The sequence below is a fragment of the Salmo salar genome, chromosome ssa12 (genome assembly GCF_905237065.1).
Source record: "Salmo salar chromosome ssa12, Ssal_v3.1, whole genome shotgun sequence".
NCBI lineage: Eukaryota > Metazoa > Chordata > Actinopteri > Salmoniformes > Salmonidae > Salmo > Salmo salar.
Genome location: NC_059453.1, coordinates 63,658,110 through 63,676,493, shown reverse-complemented (window position 1 = coordinate 63,676,493; position 18,384 = coordinate 63,658,110). Strand labels below are relative to the sequence as shown.

The 18,384-nt window shown below is 39.5% G+C and overlaps 1 protein-coding gene across 4 annotated transcripts in view; it reads left to right on the top strand.

Annotated features, from left to right (window-relative positions):
* The first annotated feature begins 5,619 nt into the window (after nucleotides 1-5,619).
* Nucleotides 5,620-18,384, top strand: part of atf1 (activating transcription factor 1) — a 42,235-nt gene continuing 29,470 nt past the window's right edge. Inside the window, exons 1-3 of one of the 4 annotated variants that reach the window (XM_014132891.2) lie at nucleotides 5,620-5,840; nucleotides 7,630-7,724; nucleotides 18,093-18,215. In XM_014132891.2, coding sequence (XP_013988366.1) covers nucleotides 7,635-7,724; nucleotides 18,093-18,215 — 213 coding nt within the window. In that variant the 5' untranslated portion in view covers nucleotides 5,620-5,840; nucleotides 7,630-7,634. Of the gene's footprint in view, nucleotides 5,967-6,670; nucleotides 7,038-7,629; nucleotides 7,725-18,092; nucleotides 18,216-18,384 lie in introns of those variants that run through there. The other 3 variants (XM_014132889.2, XM_014132890.2, XM_045691639.1) reach the window with 3 other exon arrangements.

The following is an 18,384-nucleotide window of genomic DNA, read 5'->3' as shown; positions in this document are numbered from 1 at the left end:
AACACTCACTACAGAGTTCCAAACTGTCTCTGGAAGTAACGTTGGGACAAGAACTGTTCGTCTGGAGCTTCATGAAATAGGTTTCCATGGCCGAGCAGCCGCACACAAGCCTAAGGTCACCATGTGCAATGCCAAGCGGTGGCTGGAATAGTGTAAAGCTCACCTCCATTGGAGTCTAGAGCAGTGGAAACTCGTTCTCTGGAGTGATGAATCACACTTCACCATCTGGCAGTCCGACGGACGATTCTGGGTTTGGCGAATGCCAGGAGAACGCAAGCTGCCCCAATGCATAGTGCCAACTGAAGAGTTTGGTGGAGGAATAATGGTTTGTGGCTGTTTTTCATGGTTCGGACTTGGCACCTTAGTTCCAGTGAAGGGAAATCTTAACGCTACGTCATACAATGACATTCTAGATGATTCTATGCTTCCGACTTTGTGGTAACAGTTTGGGGAAGACCCTTTCCTGTTTCAGCATGACAATGCCCCTGTGCACAAAGGCGAGGTCCATACAGAAATGGTTTCCAGGCCTAATCGTCCAACATCAGTGCCTGACCTCACAAATGTTCTTGTGGTTGAATGGAAGCAAGTCCCCGCAGCAATGTTCCAACATCTAGTGGAAAGCCTTCCCAGAAGAGTGGAGGCTGTTATAGCAGCAAAAGGGGGACCAACTCCATATTAATGCCCATGATTTAGGAATGAGATATATATTTATATATATATATATCCACCCGGACAGAGTCAGTGTCTACACCAAACACAGCTTTTAACTGGAAGGGAAGAGAACTCTACTCTCGCCACACCTCCTACGGCCCTCCTGTCCAATCACACAACACCTCAACAGCCTGACTGGCCCTCTATTTGCACAGTTTCAGGGAGTATTAAGGTGCTGAAGTCAATCTTATCTCTCTCCCCACTCCTCCAAGATCCAATCATCTGGAAGGTATTGCGAGGGGCCAAATAGATGAGGACTTCCTGTCTCTGGTGACATAACTTCCTGGGGTTGAGTGATACAGTATGTACAAAAGACATTCATCTTACTCCATTCTTACTGGCTTTCCTCCCTAAGCTTTCCAGGTCTTACCCAGTCCTTGTTTTTTTAAATTATCTTTAACTTATTCTAAATGCTTGTGCTTGCTTCACCCTGCAGTGACGTATCTGTGCACTTTGAGGCAGGGGGTTATGAAGGATGTGTAAGGCATGTTAGAACACTAATGACCACACATTAGATAGACCAATCAGAAGCCGTAGACAAAATTACGTCAGTCAGTCGTCATTGGCTGTACTTGCATCACAGGTTTATTGCTTGAAAAGGCAAAATAAGAAATGGAACACATTCTCAACTTTCTTGAATTAAGTTTACTTCTTGCCTTATAAAACTTTGCCCATACATGTTTTGTTTTTGTCCATTGTTGTTCTTCCATTTCATAACTGTTTGTGTTATTGGGGTGATAATCCTGATTTGCTATTCAAAGGGATGTTTGGAGTAGAACATAGAGGCCATTTACTGTACTGTACCCATCAAGGCCTCTGTATTTTAGATATACTGTATTTCACTGTATAGATATTATTTTAAAATTGTATGTATAAATGTAAAAAAAAAAAAAAGTTTTTATCTGTCTCACCTGATAGTTTTCTGGAAAACGAACCTAGTTGTGAACAGATGGTGGCGAAAGATTATTGTACATAAGATTTTTTTTAAATGTAATGGTAAAGACTAGTGAATTTAAGATCTTAACACTGATCTTGCACTTGTCTATTTTTGATTATCTAATTATGCACATTCCTCATGTTCAAGGAGCATATTAATTGTGAGGAATCATTTTTGAGGAATCCAAGTTAACTAGGGATTAGCAGAAAGGAACCAGCTAATAGTGCCAGGAGTTTTCCCTGGTCAAGTCACATCAAGCTCGAAGGACCTTGAAAACCACGCCACCATGAATAAGGTTGTCAGGGATTTGTACAGTCAGCCATAACTCCTGGGCCCAACCAGAGATTGGTTTGATTTTATGAGCTTGGGGGAGAACGATGAAACCAATATAATAACTGTTGTTTTGTGGCATAGTAAAGCAAGCTCTTATTTTTTGTATGAACCACTGATCAATTAGATTAGATGGAGGGTACTTTTCAGTGACTGTCCAAAGCTGAGCGATTGAAGAATGTGAGCGAGAGAATTTGGCAATGCAACATTTTGCATACGAAAAAGACTTTCAGGGCCCCAATTTGCAAAAATAGGACTGTCATATTTAATGTAATTATACATTGGCCACTATCATAGTGGTCAGGTTTGAAAATGTAATCATATTCTACTTTAAATCACTGGAACCTGTTTTTATTTTCCCCTGTAAACTTCAATTGCACACCTGAGCCAATCGTATTGTTGGAATCAAGAAGGTAGTATTTTATTGAAACCGGAGAACAACATCCACCTGTTTAGGTTTATTATGTTCCTCTCCTCTCCACACACAATGTTTAGCACTCGGGGAGAAAAGTTTATAATTTACTGTAACTTTTAGAAGTTTTCACGTTATTATATTGTATGCTCCTTCCTGTCTGTAAGGTTCTAGTGATCCTCAAAATAACATTTATTCTCCTTGCAGTGGTGTAGGAGTCCATGATGAACTATTCATTATTGTCTAACATGTCTATGTGTAAATAGTTTGTTGTTTTGTTATTTTTGATCCCCCTCCATCTTAAATATGTGAGAAGTGTGAATGGGGTTTGTCTATATGTAACATTCTGTCACGTTCAACACTACAGCTTAAAAGTTTGCATTCAATTTTGTTGTAATATAAGAATAAGAACATTATGGGAAGGTTCTGGACCAGAGATGTGTATGAGTTAAATAATTGTCCTCCTTATGCTGTTCAATCACAATGTTTAGAGCGATGACAAGTTTACCGTATGATTTAACCCTATCCATTCAGAAAAACTATAGCAGTGACAAGTTATAGCGCCATATCCTACATTTGAATTAAAGTTCCAAGTTCACCATGGAATGTCTGTCTGCATGACACAGAGACCAAGCACACACAGGCATCAGATTCAAGCACAAAAAGGTTGTTTTTTTTTGGGGGGGGGGGACATTTCAGGGAACAATAGTTGGCTACTCTGACAACTGAGTGAATAATACTCCCCATGTTGTATATGTTTGTCCCAGGACTTGCTTGTCATTACTACTAACTGCAATCAATCTACCACTGGGAGGTCAATAAGGGCTTCCTCTTCTCTCTGCTCTCTCCAAAAGACTTTTTGACACTATGCAATCAATGGCCGTGCAGTTTAACTCCAATGTTTACACAGCCAGGGGGAAATTCATGTTGCTTATACATTTTGTAATAAATTTACACAAAGAGGACTTCAATTTGACTTGTGGTATTGTACATATAGCACTGCACATATCTCTTTATCTGAGTTGTTCAATCAATATTTTGTGTATGCACTCTTGGTATGCTGTGTATTTAAATATTTGGTTAATAATAATGTCAATTAAAGGGGGGCTGATCTTCCTGATTTAGCCTCGGTTTCAATTCTCCTCATTAGGAAATGCGACTGAGAACAAGATTTGGGTTTTGGAGGCTTGCTTTGATGTGGGTGTCTCTTGTGTATGTTCAAATGTGGGAGGCGTTTTTTGCTTTCACTCTGCCAAAACAGCACACAGTTAGTCAGTCACTCACCCTTCTAGATAACTTGACAGTCTAACCAGGTATTGTGTCTGGAAGTAGCATAGACTAGCCAGCAAGCTAGCCAACTTTCTCCAATTAGCTTAAATGGGCTGGTGTGCTACCTTGGCAAAGTTGGTTTCACTTTGGATAGTCTATTTGTGGGGCTAGTTATGGACTGTCAATAAATGACCAAAATGTAAATAGGACAATCATTTCATGTTGCACACCTTTTAGTTGTCTCATTAAATGCTTCAATGGGGCAGCAGCGTAGCCTAGTGGTTAAAGCGTTGGACTAGTAACAGAAAGGTTGCAAGATCGAATCCCTGATCTGACAAGGTACAAATCTGTCGTTCTGCTTCTGAACAAGGCAGTTAACCCACTGTTCCTAGGCCGTCATTGAAAATAAGAATTTGTTCTTAACTGACTTGCCTAGTTAAATAAAGAAAAAATAAAACAAATATTTATATATTAAAGACATGCTCTGGTACTTTCGCAACCAATAAGCTTTGGGCTGGATGTGTCAATGTGTAGTTCATACATGCATAATCTATGAGCAGAAATACTGTTTTACCTCAATTATCCACAAAATCTCTAGTTTGAAATCGACTGTTTTCTGGAAGCTGTGCAGTGCCATTTTCCCTACATTTCCCCCCACATAGGCCAGACCCCTAGCAATTTCAGTTTTAACCAATGAGCTTCAGCCCCTTGCCATTTGTGGGACAGCTTGCAAGATGCACACACAGTAGAGTGAGAGTGAGAGTGAGAGAGAGAGAGAGAGAGAGAGAGAGAGAGAGAGAGAGAGAGAGAGAGAGAGAGAGAGAGAGAGAAATAGAAATGGTGCACTTATGTCGTATCCTACCAATTTTCCGGGGAACACTTTTGGCTTATGAGCACTACTGGCTAAAAAGTATCCAAAAGTACCAGAGAATCACTTTAATTTGTTAAATTTATAGTTGGTTTGATGTTTTTAAGTCATTGCAATTTGGAGCTATTGACATAAAACAATATTTTCCCATGTACATTTGTGTATTTTACTGATGGTCTCTAACTAGCCCCATAGGGATATCGAATTTCAAACCAAATTGACCATGGGCATTACAATCAGGTTGCGTGCAGCTGCGCTCCTGCCAGCTGTGGGCAGGATTGAAATAAACCCAACCCAAGGAAAACAGTTACGGTACCCTTCATTCCGTGACATACCATTTTTTCCTAATTATCTCGCAAATCTGTTTGGATGAGACTGACTTTATGACCAAAATGATCCTATTTACACTTTGTAGTCAATTTTGACTATAGAATAAATGGTCCTAACTCATATTGATGCCACATATGCCGTTTTCAAATGGAGTAGTTGCTTATTACGTTCAGTTGCTCTTTAAAAACAGGTCATATTCATAGTCTGTCATAGTGATTTAATTGTGTTCTGAATTCATTTAGCTCATTTATTTTTTAAATAAAGACTTGATTATATTATACTACCCTAACCCCATTATTTTCACTCATTTCATTTAGTAAATTGGTTATTATTGCTGTTTTATACTGAAATTGAAAAAATGAATTAAAGACTGATTTTACAGCAAATCATTATTTTCTGATTTTTTTCGAGTTCCTTGAGTTCAAGGACATTACGCATGTGTATGGGTGGGTAACTGGATTTGTTAAAGGTGCTGTCTGTCACGTTTTATTGATTGTTTCAACTATTGAAATATACCCCTTGGTTTTTGAAGAATACAACTAAGAAATACTGTACCTAAAATAGCTTAGTATTACTAAGCTATTTCAGGAAGTTGATGCTATGTATATCCACTGAAGGTGGCCATTTACTACAGATGTGGACATTTTAAGTGCTATTTACAAAACTGTGCATATGGAATTTGTTTACAGAGGCAGCGACATTGTATCTATTTTATGTCATCATAGATATACTGTACACACTTTTCCACCAATCACAGTTCTCAAAGGAAGCAATTACGTCATATGTCCTTCCTGGGGCTGCGCGCATCTCCGCCTCCTTCCTTTAAAAACAAATAGAACGTTTTTATTTTTTTATGGTTCTGCGCCGCCCTTTTATTTACCATATTAGCAATTAGCTAGCTAACAACTATTTGGTTTCCCGTGATTTATACGCGCTTTTGTGATAATCAACGCCATCGCTGAGGTCCACGAAGGATTGTAAAGGTAATACAGCTTTTCAATGATTTGACCGTCTGCATATGTGTGCTCCGCTCTGAACTGCACAATGCCATTTTATGCTGTGCTTTGCTAATGTAATGGCGCCTGTCGGCTCTCTCTCCTCGTCGAAAGGTAAGTTGTTAATCATGGTTCCCCTTATCGCTGACGTCCGTTGACGCGGGTACTTGCGTGTCAGTGACTGTGTATTACAAAAATTCGCTCATTCATTGAAACAAAAGCACATACTAGCCACGCTAGCTAACGTTAGCTAGCTACAAGGCAAATGTTTAAGAATAGCTGGCTTGTCCACCAATGTTTAGTTAGCCAGCTAGCTAGTGTTAGCTGGCTTGTCCACCAATGTTTAGTTAGCCAGCAAGCTAGTGTTAGCTGGCTGACGTTACCCTGCCTGATTTGACCAATTAACATTAGTTAGCAATATATAAATTAGTAACGTTTGATAACTATCAAAAGTTACTAGGGGTATGTTCGTAAATTCAATCTTGAGTGCCAGAGTGCACTCGTAAATTTAGAGCGTTGTCAGATTGTCCGTTCGTAAATTCAAAAGCGTTTCGCTCTGGAGCGTTTAGAGTGCACACTGGACGCTCTGGCGGAGGAGTAGGGCTGATCGGAGCGTTCTGACCTCACAATCTGTAACCACGCTAACGTTGGCTAAGACTGCTAGTTACTTCCAGACACGTATGAGAGAACATCTCACTCGCCCAAGCAGACCTGACTAGGCTGTTTTCATGTTATCCAGAGCGTTGGTGACTAATTGCTGCTGGCAACAATTTAATTACGTATTTTTTCCGACGTTTACTGACACACCCGCCATATTCAAGGGGTGTTGAGCGTTCGTAAGCTATTCTGCGCTCTGGCACACTCAGACGAGAGTGTTCTGAAATCGCAGTAGATGGCCAGAGTGAACTTACGAACGCACCCGAATTTACCTAGCTAGTTAGCTTGTATTCTAATGAGAGGATCCTGTGTAACGTTAGCTAAACGCTCACCCTGCTTAATAACTAGCTAGATAACTCCGCTAGCAAACAATGCTTACATATTGTGAACCGGTTTCTTGTGCAGGCTAGCTAGCTAACGACATTGGAATTTGCCTGTTGACCACACCAGCTAACGTTAGCCAGCAAGCTATGTTGAGCAAGAAAGACAACGCACTTACTAACTAAAACGTATAGCTAGCAACCACAGGTTAGTGCTGTCAGTCTTGTAACTAACTACTGGTACCTAGTAAAGCATTTTCAATAATGTCCTTAGTTTTTATTGATTTATTTTCAATTTATTTAGCTAGGCAAGTCAGTTAAGAACACATTCTTATTTTCAATGACGGCCTAGGAACAGTGGGATAACTGCCTTGTTCAGGGGCAGAACGACAGATTTTTACCTTGGCAGTTTGGGGATTCCCTCTTGCAACCTTTCGGTTACTAGTCCAACGCTCTAACCACTAGGCTACCTGAGACCATATTAGTGGTGAGACACTCATTAGCTAGCTATATGTTTTGTTCACAGGATACATATATCCTGGTGGATGTGCATAGTAATTCTAGCTATGACAACTAGCTAGTCAATCGTTTTTTTTAAACGTTTTTTTTTTTTTAGGGATAGGTGACTGTCCTCTCTTTCCATGTAGATTCTCAGCCTGTCCAGTCCCTGTCCACCATATCCCTCTATTTACAAAATAGACTTGCCAGAGAGGGCTCTGTCCAGTGCCCATACACACCAGTGTCCCATCAGGAAAGTTTACCAGTGATCTTTAAATGTTTCTGTATATCTGCCTCCGCAGTGACAATGGAAGAGGTGCAGAACAGCAATGGCGCTGAGACACAGACTGTCACCACCACCATCACAGCCTCCCAGATCTCCCAGATAGCCCAACAGGTAACAGACAGGCTGATATCAAGAGGTTAAATACTCACTATGCAGAAAACACTCTGCCATTTCCTGGTAGCTAAAATTCTAATAGTTTGCCTATTTTCAGTTTGACAAAACAAGCAAGTATAGTGTAGAGCATCATTGTTCCATCTACACAGCTGTGCAATATCTTTTCTATAACCAAAAATATTGTACTTTCAGCTGTTTGAAGCTGGTGTACAAAACTGAAATTAAAGACGCAAAAATTTAAATTTAAGAATGGATGCATAGAAATAGCACACGTAGAATAGATCTACTGCTTAGACTTGCTTTCAATGAGAATGACAGATCGAAAACACACATTTCTATGTGAATTTGGTCAGGTTGCCCAAAAAGTTACGAATTGCAGCTTTAATTGTTTCCACCACTCAACAAAAATATAAACAATTGGGTCATTCTTACAACTGACTTTTTACCAACAAATGTACTGAAAATTAATGGAATTTTTTTCCTCATGGATCACTGAGATTAGGATCTGTACTTATCTATTTAATAGTTTTTTATCAGAGATTCTTTCCACAATTCTTATTACTGCAACACTTTTCAAAGTAGCAAATAAATCCTTTACAAAAAATGTTTTAACCTTGCTTGAAAAGGCCGGAGTTAAACAACACTGAAAATAAAAATATTTACAACTAAGCTATACTATTTTAAATCAGAATTGTTCCAAATTTGAGCTTTTTAGCTGTTTCGGTAATAAGGCCAAGTGGGGTGAAATGGGTTACTTGAGAATAAGAAACTCATTCTATAGGCGCATAGTTCATTAAGGCATATAGTAGCATATAATTCATAAAATTTTCTCATCTATGGACTACTCTAGATGATGGATCATGGGTGAATAAAAGTTGTACTATTTTAAAACTGATAGGTTTGCATTGGGGTTTTGTAACTCAATTTGCCACAGACATGGTTTCACGAGAATCAAATGAGAACTCGAGGCGCACTTTCAAGTTGTCCCTCTGTGTGTGCACATCATGTGCGAGTTGGGCTTTTGCCAGAGGAAAGAAAGGAGAGAGCAAGGTAGCCTATACAATTTGATATACAACAGTATCTAAAGCTGGGACAATAAACCGGCATTGCCATCCTCTTACCAAAGCAATTTTGCTTGCTTTTTACAGGTTTTTTACAGGTTTTCTCTCTGAAAAATGTAGTTCATTTAATCTGATTGTCATAAGGTTCCATGACTTTGTCCACACAGGGCATCTGAACACACAAAATACATTTCTGAAGATTTTCATAACATTTTGGGTGTCTTATTTAACTTTTGTACACCTGTGGTTATCCCGGGTTAAAAATGACCGGTCATTAGAAATGAAGGGGCGAGACTACAATTAGTGTATAAAATTGAGTTCAGGCACATGTCCATTCATCAGATGGACACACTTCCTCTCCCAGACCCCTGCATGCATGTGTGTTTGAGCACACACACCTCACTCCCCTTCTTGGCTTTCATGGCAACCCCCACGGGAACCTTTCTCCAATAGTCTTTCCCCCACTGCGAACAGGTGTGGTTCCATTCTTACAAACAATCGCAACATTGTTTCAATAATAGAACTTTTCTTGCAGCTCTGGTATATAAAGCTTTTTTGAGGCCTTGCTCACAATTCATTCTGTGACAGCACGTATCATATCTTTGATCATGACACTGGTGAGGAGAGAGTCCTTGTTAAACTTTGACACAAATAGGTCTGTGATAAATAGCACTGTTTCATCTGAGTATTTGTTATAGTCAAAATAATCCATACATTTAGCTTTTTTTTACTCAAACGAGTTGTATGAGCTCAGGTCAATGAGGCCTACAGGCCATGAATAGCAAATAGAAGTTGTAATGTTCACAAGAACTTAAGTTGATTAAAAAGATCTAATGCAACATTAGTTGATAATATATGGATTATTATAGGTTTATAATCAGTTATAATGGGGTGGTCATTTTGGACCAGGAACACAGAATTTAATTAACATGAAATGAACACAACAGGAGAGTTAAGTAATTTCGGTGATTCGGCAACCCAACGTTCCTGCTGACTCTTTTTTTTAATTTATTTATTTATTTATTTTTTATTTTTTTAAAATTCTTCATTTTTTATTATAATTGTTTTTTTTTGGGGGGGGGGTTCTAAAACCATTGTTTGGTAAACAGTAATGTGCATTAACCTGCTTCCTGCAATAAAAGTATCTGCCCTTTCCCTGTTTTGCTGCTGCCTCTCACTCCCCCCTTTGCACACTGAGTAAAGGGAGAGATCCATTCTGATAAGCGCAAGCATACTGACAGTTAAGCAACATTTCAAAATGTAATTGTGGGAAAGACAGTTTTAAAACAACTACTGCTGCTGTTGTTAACGCTGAGACTTTACTCTTTTTTTTATGAGTATAACATTTATTTCTCACCTGTCAATATAGAGGAAATAGCAACACTTTGCAAATGGAGTATGTACACTGAACAAAAATATAAATGCAACATGTGAAGTGTTGGTCCCATGTTTCATGAGCTGAAATAAAAGATCCCAGAAGTTTTTCATACACACACACAAAGCTATGAACCCTTGATGTCACCTGTCAAATCCATTTCAATCAGTGTAGATGAAGGGGAGGAGACCGGTTAAAGAAGGATTTTTAAACCTTGAGACATAGATTGTGTATGTGTGCCATTGAGGGTGAATTGACAAGACTGAAGTGCCTTTGAACTGGGTATGGTAGTAGGTGCACCGGTTTGAGTGTGTCAAGAACTGCAACGCTGCTGACTTTTTCACGCTCAACAGTTTCCCGAGTGTATCAAGAATGGCCATCCACCATAAGGATATCCAGCCAACTTGACACAACTGTGGGAAGCATTGGAGTCAACATGGGCCAGCATCCTTGTGTAATGCTTTCGACACCTTGAGTCCATGCCCTTTATGAATTCACCCTTTTTTAGGGGTGAAACTCAATATTAGGAAGGTGTTTCTATTGTTGTGTATACTTGCTTGTTTTGTCAAAAATTGAAATTAGGGAAACTATTCGAATTTTAGCAACCAGGAAATGGCGTAGCGATTTCTGCATAGTGCTGCATAGTGCACCTTTTTAAATAAAGTGCAATAAGGAACCATTTGGTCTTGTTTTTATCATGTCTTAGACTTGCTGAAAGTCTTCTGGCAAGGAACACACAGCATGTTCACCTTTTCTGCCCCAGAGTAGCGAACTCTGCAGGATAATGGACTTATAAATGTTGACGGAGGTTTGTAGTCTGTCTGTCCTGATCTTAAAAAAAATAAAATAAAAAGCTTTATTTACTTATTCTGACCCTTTGCTATGAGACTTGAAATTGAGCTCTGGTGCATCCTGTTTCCAGTTATCATCCTTGATGTTTCTACAACTTGATTGGAGTCCACCAGTGGTAAATTCAATTGATTGGACATGCATACACCTGTCTATATAAGGTCCCACAGTTGACAGTGCATGTCAGAGCAAAAACCAAGCCATGAGGGCAAAGGAGTTGTCCGTGGAGCTCCGAGACAGGATTGTGTCGAGGCACAGATCTGGGGAACAGTACCAAAAAAAATGTCTGCAGCGTTGAAGGTCCCCAAGAACACAGTGGCCTCCATAATTCTTAAATGGAAGAAATTTTGAACCACCGCGATCCTTCCTAGAGCTCGCTGCCCGGCCAAACAGCAATCGGGGGAGAAGGGCCTTGGTCAGAGAGGTGACCAAGAACCTGATGGTCACTCTGACTGAGCTCTAGAGTTCCTTTTTGGAGATGGGGAAAACCTTCTGGAAGGACAATGATCTCTGCAGCACTCCACCAGTCAGGCCTTTATGATAGTGGCCAGATGGAAGCCACTCCTCAGTAAAAGTCACATGACAGCCTGCTTGGAGTTTGCCAAAAGGCACCTAAAGGACTCTCAGACCATGAGAAACAAGATTATCTGGATGAATGAAACCAAGATTGAACTCATTGGCCTGAATGCCAAGTGCAACTTCTGGAGGAAACCTGGCACCATCCCAACAGTGAAGCATGGTGGTGGCAACAAAATACTGTGGGGATGTTTTTCAGTGGCAGGAACTGTCCTTGAGTGGCCCGGACTTGAACTTGAAAATAACTGTGCAGGGACGCTCCCCATCCAACCTGACAGAGCTTGAGAGGATCTGCAGAGAAAAATGGGAGAAACTCTCCAAATACAGGTGTGACTAGCTTGTAGCGTCATACCCAAGAAGACTCGAGGCTGTAATCTGCCAAAGGTGCTTCTTCAAAGTACTGAGTAAAGGGTCTGAATACTAATGGGAATGTGATATTTCTGTATTTTCTTGTTAGAAATTTGCAAAAATGTCTAAACCTCTTTTTTTTTCTGTCATTATGGGGTAGCTTGAGAGCAACAAAACTATTTTAACCCATTTTAGAATAAGTCTGTAACGTGAGAAAGTGAAGGGGTCTGAATACTTTCCGAATGCAGTATTTTTAAAACTAATGTCCTTAATTGCATTTCAAAGCATGACTGTCTAGTGTGATGGCATGAATTAATGAATGAATGATTGATACAGTAGCCTATATATTGAAATATAGGCATAAGTAAGTTATGGTATTAAGACTAAACAGGAAGCACTCTTAGGCTTACACCTCAATGGTGGTTATACAAGCCTACTAATGATAACGACATTACTTAATATATGATCATAATAGTGATATTAGCAATAAGATCAAGAAAAGGAAGGAGCGAGAGATGCATGCATATTATGTGACAAATTAGCTGTTCGATTACAATAATAAAAATAATAATCATTGCGACTGCGTGACCTAAAGAAATCTCGGTCGACCAACAGCCTGTCGACTAAATGGGGTCAGCACTACAAAATACATTAGTGCAACACATTTGTCCAAAAATAACTTTGTTTTCATCAGACAACAGAAATGCAACGCTATTTGGCTAGCAGCCACACAAGAAAATTAGCTTACATATGAAAGCAAGTACATGTCAGTCAGAGTGCTGCTTGGTGAGCCAATGCCCTTTCATGAATGATGAAATATGATTGAGCAAATATTTTATCTTTCATCTTCACCAGAATGGAGAAGTGTAACTGAAGCACAAAATTGAGAGGGATGTTAGTTAAAGTAGAGACAAGATTGTGGTTCTTTTTTTTTTTTTTTTTGAAAGTTAATTTACGAAAATTGCTATTTAGCAAGTTATTTTTATTTTTTTCTCCAGTCATATCCAATACCAGGTGTATCAAACTCCATTCTTTGAATGATGCTGTGTCTGCATGTATTACAAATATACACTTCAATAGTGTTTACTGCTCCTGGGACATCAATGATTACACATTGTAACTATGCAATAGACTAGAGACATGATTTAAGTAAAGGCTGATTTGTAATTAATATATACAGAAAAAAACAGTACACTACACTTCCTGTGCATATTTAACTCCCTTCATCTGCATTAATCTGTGGACGATTGAAAACAGGGCAGCAAAGTTTGTCACCAGAGCGGTTTAGAGCATATTACTTTTTGCCTGTGAATAACCAGACCTTCATACCAACTTGCTATACTGAATTCTTGACGCACAACCGAAGGTGCTGCCATAATCCTGCCAGCACGCCCACAAGTGAGCCACTCAGGCGGAGAATGACGCGTGGAAGAGGGCGAGGAACGAGATGGGAGTAACAATCCAGGCTATTTGCTCAGGGACCGGCATAATAATGTGACGAAACAAGCAGGGAGCAGGTTTCGAACATTCTAGCCCGAAGTCCAGCACGCAATCGACTGTGCCCAAGTGTATTAATTGGCGTTGGGGCCGATTGTGGCTAAAATTGGAATATTTAACAAGTGGAAAGGGGAAAAGTTGTTATTATTATTAGTTTTTCACAAGCGTAGCAGGCTGTGAATTCTAACAGCGTTTCTAGGATGGACTATTAGCTGAACAATAGACTATTCAACCTTTACTAAAGAGTTGTCTAGCTGCGCTAGGTGTGAAACCCCTCCAACTTGCAACAAATCATTTGTATCTACTTTTCCACATCTACCTACACATGATTAATGTTCTGAAAAAAATATGTATAAAAATTGGTCATGGCTCCTGAGGGGTGCAGCGGTGTAAGGCACTGCATTTTAGTGCAAGAGGCATTACTACAGTCCCAGGTTCAAATACAGGCTGTATCACATCCGACTGTGGTTGGAAGTGCCATCGGGCGGTGCACAATTGCCCCAGCGTCATCCGGGTTTGGCTGGGGTAGGCCTTCATTGTATATAAGAATATGTTCTTACATGACTTGCCTAGTTAAATAAAGGTTCAGTTTAAAAAAACAACTGGTGGCAACCGCAGCGCAATCAATAGGTGAACAGTGGCGGGTGCTGAAAATATAGCTAACTTGTTACACACCAACAGATGGAGGAGAACCTACACCAGTCGAGCAATTAATTTCAAAAGTCTTCATTTTAATTTGACTTTACAAACAACGAGGGCTTAATTGGAGTCTTTCTTCAGAGCCTAGACCAATATAAAGTAACTTAGCATACTTCAGCCAGTTATAAGGCCTAACAGCCTAATAGAAGTAGGATTTTTTTTAAATTTCTATTGGGCTTACTTCCAATTGCAACTGGTCAAAAATGTAGCATCCTACATAAAACAATGTAACTAATAATGAAAAGCGGACATTTTGTGAATCCCAAACTCTAAAAGTAACTGGAAAGGTAGATACAAATGATTTGTGACAGTGGTTAAAGAATGTAAACAAGATTCTTTGTTATTTACAGTAGTGATGGACAACTGGAGACATTTTGAAAACAGGTTTTCAAACACTTGTTTTTCACAAGTGTACTGTAGCAGGTGTAGCCCATCATGCAAATGTTTCCTATTAGCAGGACAATAGACTTTTTATAGCCCGGCTACTGTTGTGAGGTGTAGGCTACAATATTTGATGTACCTTTTGCTTTGTAAATAGCCAAACTTACCATCAAAAATCAAATAATGGCCTGGTCCTCCCTCGTTTGTGGAGAGTCGGGCGGCATTGGCGGAGAGTCAGGTGGAGAATGACGTGTTGAAAAGGGGGAGGAACGAGATGGAGTCACAATCCATGCCAGGCACACCTGTGAGCTCTGGAACTCCACCTCCGACAGGCAGTCAACATACGTTGCGGGTTCGTCAGGTCGTCAGTTTACATTTCCATTCTTCTTCTGACAACAGCACTTGACCAACTGCTCCACAGGCACAGCAAGGGCCGCCCGGACCATTGTGCTGTTCTGCTATTCCAAGGATGTGTAACCGAAGAGATACCACGAGTGAGCACAGAATACAAACTGGGATGGCTCCTGAGGCAAATGTGGCTTACCAGTGAACCTCCGGGTGTTCATCATTAATACTCTGTCTCAGAAGTTTCTGTTTTTGACTGATGCAACCCGAAAAAGCATTAAAGACCGAGTTAATGAGTACTTGAGGTCACCGAGAAAGTCTGGACATGGCCTGCTCTCCCTTACGTAAGGAGTTAGGCACTTTCCCATGTTTAATACCGTATGTACTGTAGGCTATGTTTACTTGTCAGACTGCACAGTAACCCAAAACAAATGCATGTGGCTCATCTTCAAAATGCTTTATTATACAAATGTAAAAGCATATACTGTACTGTATTTCTTCATCAGCATCTTTATGCTTTCGTTAATAAAATAATGATATAAATACTGTTTCAAAATGCTGATATTTGATTTAGTTATGGATCCATAACGAATTACTATGGGAATAAATATCACTGAAGGTAAACAACTTGTTGCTTACTGGAAAATACTCTTTCGTACAGTGCCATTATGGCTATTAGCAGGGCTATATTTTGGCCTTTATAAATAGTATTTTGGCCTTTTCAGATTACAATCGCTCACTGTCGTTTTTTGGAAAACAAAATAATCTCAAAAATATCGTTAAAAAAACCCCAACCTTTTTGTGTGTATGCCTTCCCACTGTGGTTGTCTATTTCAGCACCGTTTCACACTGCTCTGCGACAAGCATGGAGAAATTAAAATGTTCAATTATATTCTTAAGTTATGTGTTGACTGAATATAATAGCAAGTGATGTCTGCTAAATAATCAAGTTAGGTTTCTCCAGGAATAAGTCATTCTAAATGACAACCTGGCTTTATTTACAAATTAGTGGTCTCACCCCATGTTCAAGAATTGCATTTTTCTCGCTCAATCAAGGTTAAATGAAAACAATCTCCCAAAATATCGTTACTTTTTAAACAAAGCGATTTTATTAATTAATTTAGAATGATATAAAAGCCCCTTAGATATTCTCACAGATCCTAATGGAAAATCCCCCTTAGATATTAATTTAGAATCCCCCATCCTCTAAATGTAATTATTGGCGGAGAGTCACGTCATTGAATTTTTTTAAATTATTTATATATACTGTAGGCAAAATGAGTCTCGGTAGTGTTGAGTAATGTGCTGTTAAAAGTGGTGTAGGTCTTTTTATTTAGAGCCTATTGAAGTTTGAAGCAATAGGATTTTAAGCAAACGCCTACACCTATTTTGGCACCGTTTCGCGCTGCTCGGAGACAAGCATGGGGACTGGACTTGCTAAATCAATGAACTTTTTATTTTCATCTCTGTTTGGGTATTGGTTAGACTAGAATTAGAAAATTAGGGTGCAGAAATGTTTTGCTCTTAGTGTAACCTATTTAACAAGGAAAGTCAGTTAAGAACAAATTCTTACTTACAAGGACCGCCTACTCCTTCCTTCCCATCAGGGAATTGAACCCCCATCTCCCGCGTGCCCTGCCCGCACGACACAGGGTTTCTTTAGCTAGATAGCCCAGTACTGTACTGCCGACCGTCACGTTGTACAGCGCCATATTTTCCGTTCCATCCTAATGGAAACCCAGAGGGTTTTTCGTTTTTTTCGAATATAAACACCATAATATTAATTAAGCAAGTACTAGTCAGAAGTTTGGACATACCTACTCATTCCAGGATTTTTCTTTATTTTTACTATTTTCTACATTGTAGAATAATAGTGAAGACAACACATGGAATCAGTTAAGATCAAATTCTTATTTACAAGGACAGCCTACTCCTTCCTCCCCATCAGGGAATAGTACAGACATGGCCTGCTCTCCCTTATGTAAGGAATTAGGCACTTTCTCATTTTTATTACAGTATGTATTGTAGGCTATGTTTTACTTGTCAGACTGCACAAAAGCCACCTGCATTTGTTTATTAGGCTATTGTGCAGTCTGACAAGTAAACATTGCCTACAATAATAACTAAATCAACATATGCATTTTTGAAAGAGTATTTTTAGCATTTTATTAACGAAAGCATAAAGATGCTGATGAAGTACAGTATATGCTTTTACATTTGGGCTAATAAACAAATGCAGGTGGCATATCTTAAATGCTTTATTATCCAAATTTAAAAGCATATACTGTACTGTATTTCATCAGCATCTTTATGCTTTCGTTAATAAAATAATGCTAAAAATACTCTCAAGATGCAGATGTTGATTTTAGTTATCGATCCATAACAAATTACTATAGGAATAAATATCACAGATTTACAGATATTGGAACAAGTTGTCTAATGAAGGCAAACAATTTAGAATCCTGTTATGCTGTAGCCTACTACTGATCGTCACGTTGTACAGCGCCATATGTTCCATCTTAACGGAAACCCTGAGGGTTTATTTTTTTTGTATTTTTCTCTCGGAATAGAAACACCATAATATTAATTAAGCCAAATTTCTTAATCAATCCCATATACTATGTTATTACAAAAATTTTTTTAATTATCTGGTAATGCCAATATGGAAGACTATCAAATGCTTCTCAAAGATGCCCTCTGGTGGTCAAACTAGCACTAACAGAAAAATGGCTGACAATTATATACTGTGCCACAGAATGCTGCAGCAGCCCACAAGGTGTGCTGCAGTATGATGCAACTTTTAGAGGAGGAACCACTGTACAAAACATTGTTGCGTTAAGGCAGGATTCTGCGTTAACGTGACCTCTGGATACATATAGAATTGCAATACATATTGTATCGGCAGCTAAGTATCGTGAGGACCCTGGCAATTCCCAGACACCGCTGTTTTAGTGTTTGTTGTTGCATCAGACCCTAAAGGTTGTCTCAGCGAAAGCAGAATGACTTCGCTCTCACATAGTCACACAGAGTATGTGCACAGGTGTGCTTTACGGTGCTACAAACAGAGGGGAAGGGGAGCCTCGCACCTCAAAGCTCTTAGTAGTTGTGGAAATGCATCTGCGTTACCTGGCTGAGCAGATTTTAATAGGACAGTGAACCGAATCCAAAGGATGGGACAGTACAGGATTGAATATTCACTCCTGTGTCATCGTCTAATCTGACTGTGTTTTGCAGATGTCTCTGGGGGGCTCTCCTGTGACTGTGGTCCAGCTACCTGGGGGTCAGTTCCAGGTGCAGGGGGTGATCCAGTCGGCCCAGTCGTCTGTCATCCAGTCCCCACAGTTGCAGAGTGTTCAGGTAAGAGGTGCTCCTCAACAACCAGGAACTTGGCCTGAGCCCATATTCACAAAGCATCTCAGAGTAGGAGTGCTGCTGATCTAGGATCAGTTTTACCATAAAGATCATTATGAATAAAATTACGTAAACAAGCATTTTGCTACATCCACAATATCTGCTAAATATGTGT